General features: G+C 33.5%; 2 protein-coding genes across 6 annotated transcripts; one reads left to right on the top strand and one right to left on the bottom strand.

Moving 5' to 3' along the window:
- LOC115445183 (carboxypeptidase M) lies at nucleotides 1-15553 on the top strand. Of its 5 annotated transcripts, none has more exons than XM_037438636.1 (11): nucleotides 1-201; nucleotides 5556-5661; nucleotides 5773-5931; nucleotides 6405-6538; nucleotides 7211-7347; nucleotides 8739-8926; nucleotides 9215-9406; nucleotides 9534-9652; nucleotides 11962-12138; nucleotides 12722-12814; nucleotides 15172-15553. In XM_037438636.1, the coding sequence occupies exons 1-11, from the start codon at nucleotides 175-177 to the stop codon at nucleotides 15304-15306; spliced, it is 1467 nt and encodes a 488-aa protein (XP_037294533.1). In that variant the 5' UTR covers nucleotides 1-174; the 3' UTR covers nucleotides 15307-15553. The 5 variants fall into 5 exon arrangements, 4 of the variants coding, with proteins under 4 accessions (XP_037294533.1, XP_030027230.1, XP_030027231.1 ...); XR_005112356.1 differs by lacking the exon at nucleotides 1-201 and adding an exon at nucleotides 13511-13686 and having other exon boundaries at nucleotides 5263-5661; nucleotides 15172-15280; XM_030171370.2 differs by lacking the exon at nucleotides 1-201 and having other exon boundaries at nucleotides 5260-5661.
- On the bottom strand, nucleotides 9746-10512 carry LOC115445188 (superoxide dismutase [Cu-Zn]-like). The gene has a single exon (XM_030171381.2). It carries the CDS (start codon nucleotides 10379-10381, stop codon nucleotides 9776-9778), a length of 606 nt encoding a protein of 201 aa, XP_030027241.1. The 5' UTR covers nucleotides 10382-10512; the 3' UTR covers nucleotides 9746-9775.
- Nucleotides 15554-15656: the final 103 nt, after the last annotated feature.

The following is a 15656-nucleotide window of genomic DNA, read 5'->3' as shown; positions in this document are numbered from 1 at the left end:
CCTGACATCACTCGCTACCGTCACGACAGTCGAGCGGAGGCCGCTCCTCCGCAAGGGCTACAGCGCGTCTTTAATTTTATTTACCAAGCATTACGTTACGATTCATTTGTTTCTTGTTACACTGGGTTTATTTAAATGTTTTCCGTATATTGTTTATTGACTTCGACTTAGAGGATGTGTCATTTTCACTGTGCTTCCAAGGTAAGAATCATTGTACTTTAACACACTTCATTTATCTTTGGCTTAAGTTAAGTAATTTTGTAAACTTTTAAAGTAAACCAAGTCGGTAAGTTATATTAATATAAATGCCTATACAATAAATTTTGTTTATTAAACTATAAAATAAACATGATTCGGTCAACGTTGCGTCATTATCATTTATTGTAAAGCTCACAAATGATCAATTTTACTAAACCATAATTATTATAACCAATAATTACTTTTATCGAGAAATCGTACGGCATACCTATTCAAATCACATCAGCTGCAAACTTTCACATGGCAGCAAAAGTGGCATTGTTTGCGATACGGGACGGTTTGTAACTTATAATTGTTAATGAAATTTCATAAATACACTGGCAAATATAAAGTACTAGTACGGTCCGTGCGGCAATATTTTCCTCAATTATGAGCGAACAGGTAAACAATCTTTGGAAAACACATTTGTTTTTTCAAACCTGATTTGAGACTAAGTTACGTTATTTTTTCATTGCTCCTGCACGAACAAACTAGTTCCTATGAATGGTTTTGTGTTTTTTTTAACACAACTACCTACAAATCAAACACGCGTGATCAAATCTACTGGATTTAAAATTATTCCATTCAAATAAAAAATTATCGCGGCGCAGCGTTGTAACAAATGGGGTTAACATGGCAAGGCCCACAGCAGCAAAGGAAAGTTGTCTAAAATTATAGTTGACGTGTAAAACATCATAGACTGCAAATATTACGTGGACTTCTCATAGCAGAAATGTTAAGTATTTATAACTTTCTCAAATTTAGTACTTTATCTTATATCCAATAGAACACATAAATGAATTGATTAAAAAAGTATTCTCATTCTTCCGCTAACTCAGGTCGTTGTTTAGTTTCTCAATGCATCTACTTTGTAGTATTTGCATCGACTTTGTAGTAAATATTTTTTAATTATTTCGTTAGTCCGATTTTCTATTTTTTTATCTAAATCTTTAATTATTCTTTTTTAAGTCTCGATTCCAATGACATAGTTAATAACACATTTTTTGTTTGAAATTTAATCTCAGCTACTTACCTAACATAATTACCCAAATTTAAATCATTAATATAGAGTTCTAGATCCTACATTGTACTTGAAGAGAAGAAACATACAGGTAGCATAGTATGAGATGTGGGATTGCTTTTGCATTCAATAAATTAAATGAAATAATATTATCTAATTAAATTACTAGAAGCAATGTAATAGGTATTACTTATGTATATATAATACTGTGTCGTGCAGTGGGGTAAACTAGTCAAATTAACATTGTTATGTGCGAAAATGATGTAATAGCCATACAGTGAATAGGTAAATACTGGGTCTAATTATTCTTTACAATAAATAATTTTATCTATGGGCCGGAAACAACCTAACATTATTTAAGCTAAACACTATTCGTTCTATCGTGAAAAATAAATTGCTATGCTTTTATAAACTAAAGAATTATTGCACAATTGACAGCATTTATCATCTGAATGTTATACTGTAGTAAACTATGCTAAACTTTACATTACTAAACTAAACCATAGGTGAGTACAATATTTTTATGTCCTAAGAAACATCAATCCACATCTCATACTTGGCTTATAGATGCTGGAAAGGATTAAAATGTGAATAATATTTAAGTATTTAATCCCAACATATGAATCCCGGCCTAGATATAATTAGAAAGTGTTTTAATTCCACGAATATAAATTAGAATACAATAAAATCACTTTACCGATTACGTGTAACCTTCTGAATCATGCATAACCTACATGTGTATGTATGTACTACATCGATGTGAGAAGTGAACTCAAAATTTACATAGGTAATACATAGGTATAACGAAAAAACACTTACGTTTAGGTACGTGCCTCAGTCAACGGATCATAGACACAAATAGCGACAAAATTTTAAGAGGGACGCTTACGGTATGATAAATATTAGGCAAAGTTTTCTATCTGCAGCACCGCCCGCGTAGGTCCGTTCGTATATAAAAATTCTAACCATGGTTTAAAGTTAAAAATAAAAAAATATATATCTTAACACGATGAAACCTTTTATCCGACATCCGACTTTAATGAAACAAAGCCTATGTTTTGGTCCCAATTATACTCTGTCGACTATACACTAGCAGCGTAAAGGAAAGGAGGGAGGGTCAATCCGCCTCAGGTGCCCAGCACCGAGGGGTGACAACTTCAACTCACATTCCTGGCCAAAGAAAATTGACAAAACCTAGTATGGAAAAAACTATCTACTAGTTAGAAGTGTATCATTTTCGAGTCAGGGCCGTCTTTACCCGAGGATGCAAGAGGTGCGTGGTACCCGAGCGCAGGGCCCAAGGGGTTGCAAGTCGATCGCTTACTATAAATAATCAAATAACAATGACAACTTATTCGTTTGGTTATTTTTGTTTAAGTTATTTTATATTTATTATTTGATGTTTAAGTAGTTTTATGAATTTGGAGTCAATACGCATAGAGGGAAATGAAAACGATAAAATGGAGAGGTAACAAAAGTGTCTAAAACTACCATGACACAAATAATCCAGGAAAACGAATCTCTAAAAAACTACTCTACGCGTTAGGCTTTTAACTACCGCTGGGAAAATCTTTGCTTATTTAAGTAGAAATGTACCAATAAAAAATCTTTTTTCGACATACTTAAGTGTTTGACCTTCGCAAAATATCCCTTACCACGCGGTATTGTGTGGGACCTGGTCACTAGATGTAAATAAAATGTTTATTTGAGAATTGAATTTTATGCAATCTTAAGGTTCAATTTTGTATTTAGTATCATTATTTTTCATGTTAGACAAAAAAACTGCCCAGTACCAACCATGCTACGCCGCCAATGCCACTACATAAAATCGGAGTAAGTCGATGTGTCGAAGATGTGCTCTAACAAAAAAACAGAATACCAGAGAGACAATAATTCTAACGATCGCTTATTTGCGTTACATCACACTTTTTTAGTCACAGCTTCTGTATTTATTTATTTCCTCTCATTGCTAGTAAAGACTCCCTAGGTTCCGCTGTTTTAATTTATGTAATTATACATAGATTTGACATTGAACAATTACCGATGGACATGATCTGATTAATAATAACATTTTAATGTATCGGTAGATTTCAATCAATTGTCTTTCTTTAGGAGTTTAGAAGGTAAGACGCTAAATCGGAATCTTGAGAATGCCTTTTGTGTATCAAAATTTAAATGATAAGTTTAGTACTGGAATTTCTATTGACTTGTGGCTCAACTATTAAACAACTGTTTTTGCTTTCGGATTATAATTCGTTTAGTGTTTAAATTTTATGTCATTTAAACTGCTAAAGGTTGGTAAATGTACCAAGTTTCCCCTGATGTGATGCGATATGATGATTCATGTGTGTATGACATGACTCACTTTTTGCCCCAGTGAGGCGGTTGCCACCGACGTCTATTTAATTAATTGGAAAATAAAAGAAAATTAATTACAAAACACAAAATTAGAAAACATTTCGATTGATATATTTTTTATTCCTTCCATTTATGTACACACGGCATGTTTATACTTAATTTTGAAATAATAAACATATCTATTGACAGTATTAGATTATAGTGAAATTAGTGAGACATCTTGTCAGCCGACTGACGCCATGCACCCAATATGGTTCACTTTGCATAAAACTATATATTACAGAATAAGATCCTTCTGTTTATAAAATAATGCAGTTTAATAATCAACCCAAAATAACCTAATTTCATTTAACGGTATTTAAATAATAGATATTTTTTACATTCGTTAAAATTTACCAATTCTGATTTGTGACACAACTATTTAAAAATATGTACCAAAATATAAATTTCCGTGTACAATATTCAGGAGCACACTCACTTTTTACTGTTTTACAGAAAGTAGCAAAAATATAAACTAAGCGCAATAATATATTATTTAAAAAGAAAAAACAAGCAGGTCGCTAGGCTAATAATGAATAGGTGAACCTGATGCATAATAATTGCAAGCATATATAAAATAATAATGTTATCCATACTTAGTGCACTTTAAAATCACTGCGCTTTTCTCATCATTATGAGACATAGAGTTTCGACTCTATGTTATAAGAAACCGTAATATTATTGAATCAAACACGTGGCTTGCAGAATATTTACTGAGTCGATTTGACTTCTAATGCTTACAGATAGTATAGGATAACAAAACATATACTACTTAATATTATTACATTTTTGATTCTACGTTCTACACTTAGGATTTCCATATGAATGTTATTGGCACACTACTTTTGCTTCATTTACTTTCGTTAATATCTTCCTACGTTCCGGTGAGTTTAGGGGCTTAGAGTACACATACGAACCCGTTTTAAATTCACCGTGAGTAGCTTAGTCTCGAGGTCGATGGCACCGATGCCATGAACATTTTCCGACTCCATCATAAAGGATTATTCTTCTTGTGATCTTGTGCGTTTCATCAGGTTACTATCTCATCCATCTTCTCCGAATGTCCAAATTACTTTAAATTGATTTTCTCAATTCTCACGTGACAAATAAATTTTAAATAGTTACACGCAGCGCGTCCACCGGTGAAACGCGTATCTAATTTTATTTACGCGTAGTCATGAAGGATTTATTTTAATTAAATAGGTAAATAACAGAAACAATAACCCGCTTAGAATTCTTTTTAAATTAATAGTTACAATTTTAGCATTTGCTGTATAAGGTCGTTCCACTGACCCAGTGACCTTCAACAACGACCGGTTGCGCCGACGCAACTGGAGCGTTCACTGCTTCCAAACACAACATCATAACATTAAAAAGAAAGCAGCATACTGATCAACATACCATAACACAGTATGAATCTTAAGTTTACATATTATTATGTATGCGGAGGTGTTTAGGTGAAACTTCCTTAAAAATTACATACAATCACAGTACTAGATATTTTACAGCATATATGCCTATTTATAAAAATAATAAAATTAGGTCAGGAAAAGTTGGATCAAAAATAAAAATATAACAAAAAAAAAGTAGGTAGCTAAATTCTCAGGTATGATTTTGTAATTAAACTTTGGTTGGATGAGCCAAAGGTGAGCAAAATAATTTGGCGCTGTGCATTTCCATAATGCCCTGTCGCTTTTGGATTTTAAATCAGTGGAATTCACCAGATTGTTTTATAATAATTTTATATTAAAATACACGTAAATCTTATAATGATATAAAACAAAAACATTTTTTTTTCTTCATTTTAAGAGATGGCAGAGCGGTTAGGTAGTAAAAACGAAAAAAATTAAGATACTGATATAATATGTTGAATTACCTACGCCATTATGGATTTTCGCAGATGTTCGAGGAAAGTTTGAGAAGAATATCCCTTGCAGTTTTTTTCGTTGCAATTTTGGGATCAGTAACTGCACAGTCCTCTCCTGAAAATATATTAAATGGAGGAGGTAACAAAAGACACCATGTCATACTATAGCTATATTAATGGATTGAATGCTTAAGTATCAACAAAATTAACTTCTTATGTTTTGATAAAAAATTATAAAACTTTGTCGCAGATGTGTCTATAAATTTAGGTGAAGTGGAACCCCGAGACAGCGGCGCAGACTTAGACTTTCACTACCACGATCACGATCAGCTAACACGGTACCTACGAGCCGTGTCGGCTAAGTACCCCGCTCTGACTGCTCTTTATTCTATCGGAAAGTCTGTTCAAGGTAAGCAAAATTAGGAATAATATGTTGTTTTAGTGTTTTGTGCAGTTGTCTTTGGCAAAAGGGCACTGTTTGAATAACAATATAATCGAAAGGTTTGTGGTACAAAGTGAGTAGTGAATAAATAACCTTGGCTTCGTAATATTTGGCTCCATTCCATTATGAAGTTTTACGTTACAGTTATCTATTACTAAGAGTTCTTTTTGAATAGGTACCGACCGAAAAATTACAAGTCAACACAATATATACTTAACCAAACTACGAAATTTTAATACAACACGGTCTGTAGCCAAAATACATTTCTACTATCGTTAAAACCAACGTTATGTATGAGCTTGACATATCCTAGCGTTAGACTTAGCGATAGAATATGTCACTCCCATATATCTTTTTTCTATTAGCGCTAACCATTGTAGAGAGACATCAACGTCTATTTTATTACATTTTAAAAGTAATTTATAGTTTATTTATTTTAGGTCGCGACCTTTGGGTGATGGTTGTGTCTGCATCTCCATACGAGCACATGATAGGAAAGCCAGATGTCAAATATGTCGCAAACATTCACGGTAACGAAGCAGTCGGGCGAGAGCTGCTGTTGCATCTTATACAGGTATTGTAACATGTGTAAATTATGTATGATGATGATCTGTACATAATAAATAATTTTGTAGCAACTAATAAAATATAAATGATTACCACAAATGTTACGACAATGGTATAATAATACGCATTATGGACTACAGTATACACTTTAATCTACTTAGCACTCGGTTGAAGATAACTTCAACCATAACCACGTACCGCATTTTCTGATTACGAAAAAAATCTGGAAGAAACTATTGTGTTTATTGTTGTACCGCAAAAGTCTTAAGACATATACACGAATAGTTTTTAATTACCAAAAATAAAGAAATGCCGTACATAGAACACGTAAGCTTTTCTAAATGTGCAATCCGAATTTTAGTTTATATTCAAATAACAAATCTATGGCAAATAAAAAATGTCATTAATCCTGCATATAATTATACTGACAAATACTACGTAAATTACATATACGTTTCATGTCTACCAATAAATACTAAAAGTGCGAAATAAACTATTATTTAATGAATTATATAACACATTTGTAGTAAAAACTATCCAGAGTTATAAATTGTCTCATAGATGCTAGAAAACCACATTTATTAATCAATGTAATTTGTGACCAAAAATTACCTTTTTAAGGGATAATAATATGATATGGTTTTCCTCTTTTTACCCATTTACGCTTTTTTATTTTCAGTACTTAGTGACGTCATACGATACCGATCCATACATCAAATGGTTGCTGGACAATACACGAATTCATCTGATGCCATCCATGAATCCGGACGGTTTCGCAATCTCTAAAGAGGGACAATGCGACACCATCCATGGCAGGTAACCTACATAACCGTAACCGTTTATTTTTAAGTAGTGTAATATGTCGAAAGTTATATTACGAGTTACTTCACAAGTGTATATTATCAAAAACTTTCTTTTAATACTCTCACTAGTTTGTTCTAGTAGCCGAATAAAATAAAATTACAAAGGTACTTCAAAAATAAAATATTTCATTAATGTTTACGACTTGGGAACAATATAATACGCAGGATAATTTGGAATAAAGTTACTATGGATTTGAACTAAAATAAAGTGCAGTCCACTTCACACAAAACACGTCTCTATCAATTCCATTGTAAAGCCACAAAACTGATTCATTCTTTATACACTATGCGTGCAACGCTTTTTAATTAGTATGATTACGCCTATAAGGCCAAAAGAACGATATTCTGCCACGTCGCTAAAAAAATGTTACCCCATTAGTTTAGTTCTAGATTATCAAAGTCTAGATACCAATGATGATTCTCTCTTCATTTTGAGTTTGAAAAATGACTTGGAATTTTATAGAACCCCATTGAGTTTTCGATACGAGGTCTTCCAAAAATGTATTTAATATCTTGCCAAAATATTGTTCCTTTTATCTTTTTCGCATTTCCCTTAAGAGCAGCAACAACTTAGTATCGTAAAAAAGTAGTTTAACTATGTAGGTAAATATTTCAATTTAATGTATAGGCAGAAAACTTTGTGACACACTATACCTATATTAAATGCAGTAAATGTTTTTGTTCTGAGATTACCTGCGGCGTCATTACCTACCAATGTCGATGACTTACTAAACGTACCTACAACTACCTACAAGTTTTCTTATTTCATACCTAAATAATCACTAATCGTAAAACGCAAGTGATTGTTTAACAGTTTAATAAAATCAAAAATTAAAAAGTTCTATATAGATATCCAAATTAAGTTAAACTGCAAAAAGAAGCAAAAATCTGCTAAAATATTTTTAATACAGAAATAGATTTTTCTTCCGGGGGCGAGCCTTAATGCAGACCGTGCTGCGAGCATTGGCTAGTACAATAATAAAACAAGATTAATTACAAATAGTACCTGCACCTACCTTATCTAGAATCTATGTTATGGAATGTAATAAATAAGTAAATAAAACAGGAAAATGTTGTTTTCTCTGATTTGAAATGTTAATATCTGTTAAGGAAGATAAACAGCTAAATATAAAATGATAATATTTATTATTATGATAATTAAAAATGATACCTACGTATTACATTAGGATAAGGTACATATTCTTCGTAACGAATGTAGATTACCTATCAACTTAATTTTTCTAGGTATTTTAATTCTTCGATAAAAAAAACTATGTAAAACGATGAAGTATTACTTATACCTTCTTAATTAGCAAATAATCAATGTAGGTAATTTATTTACAGGCATAATGCACGTCGATACGACTTAAACCGGAATTTCCCAGACTTCTTCAAAGTGAACACTAAGCAAATCCAGCCGGAGACTGAAGCCGTGAAAGAATGGATCAGCAAAATACAGTTCGTGCTGTCCGGGTCGCTGCACGGAGGCGCGCTCGTTGCATCTTACCCCTTCGACAACACACCCAATGCTAGTTAGTGTCTACATTATTTATTTAACAATTAACTGGATTTTAAACATCTCGGGAATAAATAGGTACTGGGTATAGTAGTTAGGTACTGTTTCGTTATTACAATAAAACATTACAATAAGTTAAGAATTTCCTAACATCGCAATACATTTGTGGTTTTGTTACACGCAACCAAAGGAATTTGCAGATCATCAGTATTATGTTCTGGTGACGTACCTATAATTCACATTATTGATCTTATAACTTAAACTGTTATTTATTAAATGTTAATAATCTTTTTTCTCTCAACATATCTCCTAAATACAGTATTCCAAACGTACGCACACTCTCCATCGATTTCGCCGGATGACGATGTGTTCCGGCATCTATCGCTGGTGTACTCCAACAATCACGCCAAGATGTCAAGAGGTGTCTCCTGCAAGTCCGGCTCGCCGAGATTTGAAAATGGCATCACTAATGGCGCTGCATGGTATCCACTTACTGGTAAGATATGCTACTGCTACTGCTTTAGAATGTAAATAATAATATTATTATGATTTAAACAATATTTACTTTCATATATAAATTACATATTTGTGTAATATTTGTTATCATATTAAATTATTTGTAGGTGGAATGCAAGACTATAACTACCTTTGGCATGGATGTATGGAAATTACTTTGGAAATATCTTGCTGCAAATACCCACCTGCGCACGAGCTGCCTAAGTATTGGCAAGATAATAAACAGGTAGGCAGTTAGGTACACTACGTTACTAAGGCGTGTTTTAAGTTTAAATAATAATAATAAAAAAGGTAAGACGTTTATGGTAAAAATAAAAACTTTTGGTTTTTAACACGTATACTAAATATCTTACAATCTTACGTAAACAAATATTAAAGATAACGCAAATAGTGACAACCTGGGTGTTGTAATAGTCCCTGCTGAGTTCCAAGGTTCAGAGGGTGATACAATACCGATCACACCGCAGGCAGCTCGTGGACCCGCATTCCCACTGATGTGGGAAAGTTCATGATTTCCAAGTCCTAGATCGTCTTCTTGCTCGTGGAGCACTAAAGTTCGCCCCAAAATATTATTGCGGCCGCGTAGTGTAATAATGTTATCCACAAAATCAAGAGTAGCAACTGCATTTTCATTTCCTACGAATACAACATTTCCGAGATCTCCAACATGTCTCACGCTGTGGTCTCTTCCCCCATGTCTGTCGCCGTCTGGGTTGAAATGGGGACCGGCTGCATTGCAGGTGCTCACGTCCCCAAGTGCGTGAACATGAAATCCATAGCGGCCTTCGGGTAGTCCAGTTATCGAACCAGTTACATGTAAGCCTTGGGCCGTTTCGGTAAACAATACAGAACCGTTAATATTTCCAGTCATGAGGTGGGCCACGGCTACTCTATTTTGAGCACTAACTTGCGTTGCAAACACAGTAAACAACGTAATGTAGAGTAATGGAAACATGATTATAAGTATAAAATGCAAGAAAACACTATTTTAATGTCTTTTCCCCGTGTCTATCGCGACGAACTGTATAAATGTATAAAATAAGTTGAGTGAGTATCTAACTATCACAAGACTGACGTAAGTCACAATTGTATCGATATAATATAGTAAATTCCTCATATAGCACTGCGCTGTGTTACAGCGCATATAAATAATTATAATTAGTTAGAAGACAGTAAACAATTAATTATTAACATTTAATGTGTCAAAGTAGTGAATGCCGTGCCCAGTGCAGCGTCGTGCGGCAATGTCCTGTTAATAAGCTGTGTAGTATTTTTATTCTTTTACTTTTATAAAGTTTTACTTTAGTCCCTGCCGTAGTTAAAACCTGTTGTCAGTTCTACGACAGGTTCAAGAGATTAGTGTTACGTAAGATGAGGCTATGTGGTCACTGCGTAAAATAGACGCGTCCTATGACATTTCCTTATTAGTTATTTTCCTAAATAAATCTTTAGTATGCGCATGCGAGTAATTGTAGAATCCGGGACCTTACTAAGAAATAACTTTGAATTACACACATTTTAATAGTGGGGGTTTTACCGATTCACCAATTGTTACCGTTCCACATCACATCAGATGGCATGTTGAAATCTAAGTGTCACTTTTACCTAATGATCGCCTTTTATATTTTACTATTGGAGAATTATTAAGTCTAGTCACCTAAATAAAATATTCAAAAAATGGCCTAAAGTATGGCAAACATTGTGCCATAGCATATATTTTCACAATCACTGCAACACGAGATAGTATATCTTAATATACTTACACCGTACCTACATGTTTATTACATAAGGATATCTCATATCAGCATTGAAAGATAGCCAAATTAAGTAGGACGTAAGAATTTAATTTACTAATCAGTATGTCAGGTAGATATAATATAGTGCTAGACTTGTTTGTGGATTCGGTTGCGAGATATTTTTTTATAAGAGATATAAAATTGAATGTGACCATATACTTAGATACCAATATTTCTTGTTTAAGGTAGTGTTTAGATAGATATTTACTACGGAGCAGAAACTCTGTTCTGGAGTAGGGCCTATATTTTCCGAAGTAAAAAGAGCTATAATTATCTACCTATGATTGTGGAAGTTCGGTAATATAATAACGCAGATTTTCAAAAATACTTAATTGACAGTACTTGACGGTTTGAATATGAACGCTGGAATACCTATTATGCCTTTTAGTTTACCTACTAAGTGGCACGTCCCTCATATGCGAAGGTCTGCCTGGGTAGTTATCATCGCAATGTTTTTCCTATCACAAAGCTACACTATGCATATATCGTTGTGTTCCGGTTTGATGGTGTCATGGACGGAGCTAGTCTTGTCCAGGAGCAGCAAAGTGCCCCAGAAACTAAAATTAAAGGACTTCTTTCATTCATATTTTTAGATTTTACTATTTAGCCAATTCAAATGAAATTGTATATTCTTGCTTTACATTTTATTATTATTAAGTTTAAGCCCCAATATCCTGAAGTGGACACTACACAACTCTGGGTATAGGCACTGTATTTATTATTTTTTTATTATTTCCAGTCCCTCATTAAATACTTGGCCGAAGTGCACCGCGGCGCTCATGGATTTGTAATGGACGAGAATGGCAACCCAGTAGAGCGTGCCGCGATCAGAGTTAAAGGTCGTGACGTCTCGTATCACACAACCAAGTATGGCGAATTCTGGCGTATCCTGCTGCCGGGAACTTACCGTGTGGACGTAAGATATTTCATTACCAACCAATTAATCTTAATATATATACTTAAGATAGGTAGTACCTAACTACCTACTCCTTTGGAGATAAAATCGTGTGTTCTTAGATGTATATCTCCATATCGGGCACAAATTCCAAACTCCGAGATAAAACTGAGCAGAAAAACCAATATCATTTTGCTCGACCCGGGATCAAACCGGAGACCTCAGCATTGCGATCGTACCTTAATATAACTACGACACCGAGCTAGTCATTATCCACTCGTATCCTCACCTAACATCGAGAAAAAATAATTTGGCTTATTTTAACAATTTACCGTTTGCCTAATGTTTACCTCCCTGAAAAACAAATATATCAATGTTATTATGTTATTTTATATAATTAACTTAATATTCCGGGCTTATTAACATTCGAGTCCAGCGCGACCTGAATGTGATCTATATCGATAACGGTGTGCAAAACAAAATATTTCTTGACTTCATACGTAGGTAGAGCTCCTAATCTCAATTTCCAGCTCTTAGAAAATAACATTCATTGTAATAACTAGGTACGTATTTATATTCCTATACATTTTATTAATTTCTACAGATATCTGCGGAAGGTTATTTGCCACAAGAAGTTGAATTCATAGTTATCGACAATCACCCCACACTTCTGAACATCACTTTACATTCTGCCAAAGTAAGTACAATTGATTTACTATCTAACATTAAATTAATATTGTAAATACAATGTAAATATGCATTGAGACAAGAAATTTGTATATAGTAGTGAACTTTGAGGGTAGATCCATCGACCCAGGTCATATAGTTATATAAACTACCCCAACAATTCTCGTAGGTGCGTAGAGTTCATCTGACTAATAATATTTAGGAATGGTTCTATATAAATGCTATATGAATAATATCTCCTTTTCGGGTTTACTTTTAGATAGATGCCTTAGTTCTGAAGGATTTTTGGCTATAAGCACATTCCTACCTAGAAAATTTATGGACGTTAATCACAATAACTATTCACTAATTGATAGATGATAGCTGCACTTACCTCCCTAATAGGTACCTACGTCCATTTTGTATAATTCAAACCAATTTCAAATTGTTATCTACGTTCCTCGTGGTTCAGCAGTTGTGTAATCGGTTCCTTAGAAAAAAGTAGTACATTCGATCTCTGTAGCCTTAGAAACTCAGGAAGTAGCTCCATCACTGGGAATAAAGGCGATAACTTATATTATCAATTTAATTTAACATTCCAATCTCTAAACATTAAAATTCGGGATCAGGGAAGTTTGATATAATATACGCAATACTGCATGCAGGTATCCTTTTTAAACGCTTACTACACTGAGTGCTGAATTCTTTGTGGGTATGCATTGTCTAGGAATCCGGACTCAACCATTCCACAGTGAAGATTCTTGACCCTGTGACAACATCCACGACAAAGCCTGGCAATGATGGAACTATAATTTTCCCTGAAGATTAGTTCCGGTGTGACTCAAACACAGTAGAAGAAATCATTAGATTTGATGTATAATACTCAGATCTCACAGTAATTATGTACGACTATGCATGTTGGTCTCTCTTGTACATAGTATTGTTTATTAACCATGTACAAACTACAATTATTAATAATGTAGATGTGATATACATACTAGACGTTTTTTTGTAATAAAATATAAATTAACTTTAAATTGTTGCATGTTTCATTTAGTGCCCAGAGCCGCAACTAGGGTCTGGCAAAAAGGCCCAAACCCTAGAAGACGTCTAAAACTATCCATATCATTAAAATTTAAACAAGATTATAAAGCATGAAGTATATTTAACCTCAACTGTACATAAAAAATATTCTAAATGCTAATAACCCTAGCTACGGCATTGGTAGTATCTAAAAAAACGCAAGACTTGGATATTTAAGGTGAGTCTAAATGCACTTAACTTTTTGTTTTGCACAAATAGCGTTAACTGTAGTCCGTGTTGGTATACAATTATCGTTACACTATATAGCTTTTTAAACAAGTAATTACCGTGGTATTTATAAATATTATGTCAATTAAAATTTACAACAGCAATGTAAAAGATTTTGTTAGAATTCTGGCGCTAGACGAGCGATACCTTAGATCAGCTATACTCAACTTGGGGCCCACCGGACAAGCTCATGCGACTCAACTGATTTAGAAAAATTAAGTAAAAAGGAAATTTGTCCCAAGGTAATTTAATATATCAATAAAATTGTTCCGTTAAATGCAAATTTCTTTTTATCAAAACTAAAGAAAGTTAATATTAATTACGTTTATAGACTTTAAGAGGTAAATAATTTTACGTTGTTGCCCAAGTCACCATAACTAAGAGGTTTAGTGACTCGTATAAAAAAAATGGTTGAGTCGATTGTCTTAGATCGTGGAGTAAGTTTTGGGAGAGAAACCAACGAGTCGTGCCGCCCGCCCATGCTTTCGGTATATATAGATAGGTACGTATTTCTGAGTTTATTAACAATTACCTATTTTTAAAAAAGCATGAAGTGTTTGTGACGTTATTGATATTTGCATGTATATGGAACATGGGTACTTTTAAACACTATAATAATTTAAAATGGCACTTATTTTCTGAAAAATAATTTATATACTTAAATAGGTAACAAAATGTTGTAGTTCAATGTGCTTGTACACCTACAAGCTATTTGTCAAATTCTTTATCTAAAAAAAACTTTAAAGCAGCCCTCACCTGGTCGTTATCTTCGCTAGTTGGACTCAAATTATTTTTTTATAATAAAATACATGAATGTAACATTCTGTAATGAACAGGAAGAGAATCAACACGACTGAATGATTCTCGGATGACAGGTACAAGAAAATCAAAAGCCAATTTATGTAAATTATATTAAGATTCCTCATTCGACGTGTCGCTTTCAAAAGCCAGGGCTCCCTTTCGCTTCAACAGATATGCAACATAGGTAGTGTGTGTGATATCTATCACACAGACTTTGTGTGTAATAAAATAAACGTAAGAAAAATTTTAATAACATGTTTAATATAATATTTTCAGCGAATAGACGGCGGGCCGTATTACAGACCACTGCCTGCGCCACCGAGAGTCCCGCTCACCGCCACTCCGGCGCCAGGAATTTTCACTTCTCTTACTAACTCCTTCAGTAGTCTTGTGTCCAACTTCTTTGGATAAAAACTTAATAACAGAATAATGCGTTGAATATAACTGCCTACCGATTAGATATGTTAAAACTTAGAAGTGCCTAACAGGTCGTATCTCGTAACAATAGATAGTAAACATATTTCTATGATAAACGATTCATAAGGTACATAGTTGAATTCAATCAATAATGTTCGAAATGTGTTCATTTGTTATTTCAAATAAGAGGACAAAAGAATAGATCTCTTTATTAAATCATTAATTTATTCTTATACATAAACTTTGTAAATACTAGTTTTAGATAATATAAGTATTTTAGATAATATATTTATTATAAATAAATAATAGAAATTATCATCTGTTTATTTCTTAAGTGTCCGGAA

Source organism: Manduca sexta, chromosome 14, assembly GCF_014839805.1.
Source record: "Manduca sexta isolate Smith_Timp_Sample1 chromosome 14, JHU_Msex_v1.0, whole genome shotgun sequence".
Taxonomy (NCBI): Eukaryota; Metazoa; Arthropoda; class Insecta; order Lepidoptera; family Sphingidae; genus Manduca; species Manduca sexta.
This window is presented reverse-complemented; position numbering and strand designations above follow the sequence as displayed.

Coding starts and splice junctions, on each gene's coding strand:
- LOC115445183 (XM_030171370.2), top strand. CDS start 5,520: ATGTTGAATTACCTACGCCATTATGGATTTTCGCAGATGTTCGAGGAA. Junction 6,539..7,210: donor TGCTGTTGCATCTTATACAG/GTATTGTAACAT, acceptor TTTTATTTTCAG/TACTTAGTGACGTCATACGA. Junction 7,348..8,738: donor TGCGACACCATCCATGGCAG/GTAACCTACATA, acceptor ATTTATTTACAG/GCATAATGCACGTCGATACG.
- LOC115445188 (XM_030171381.2), bottom strand. CDS start 10,381: ATGTTTCCATTACTCTACATTACGTTGTTTACTGTGTTTGCAACGCAA.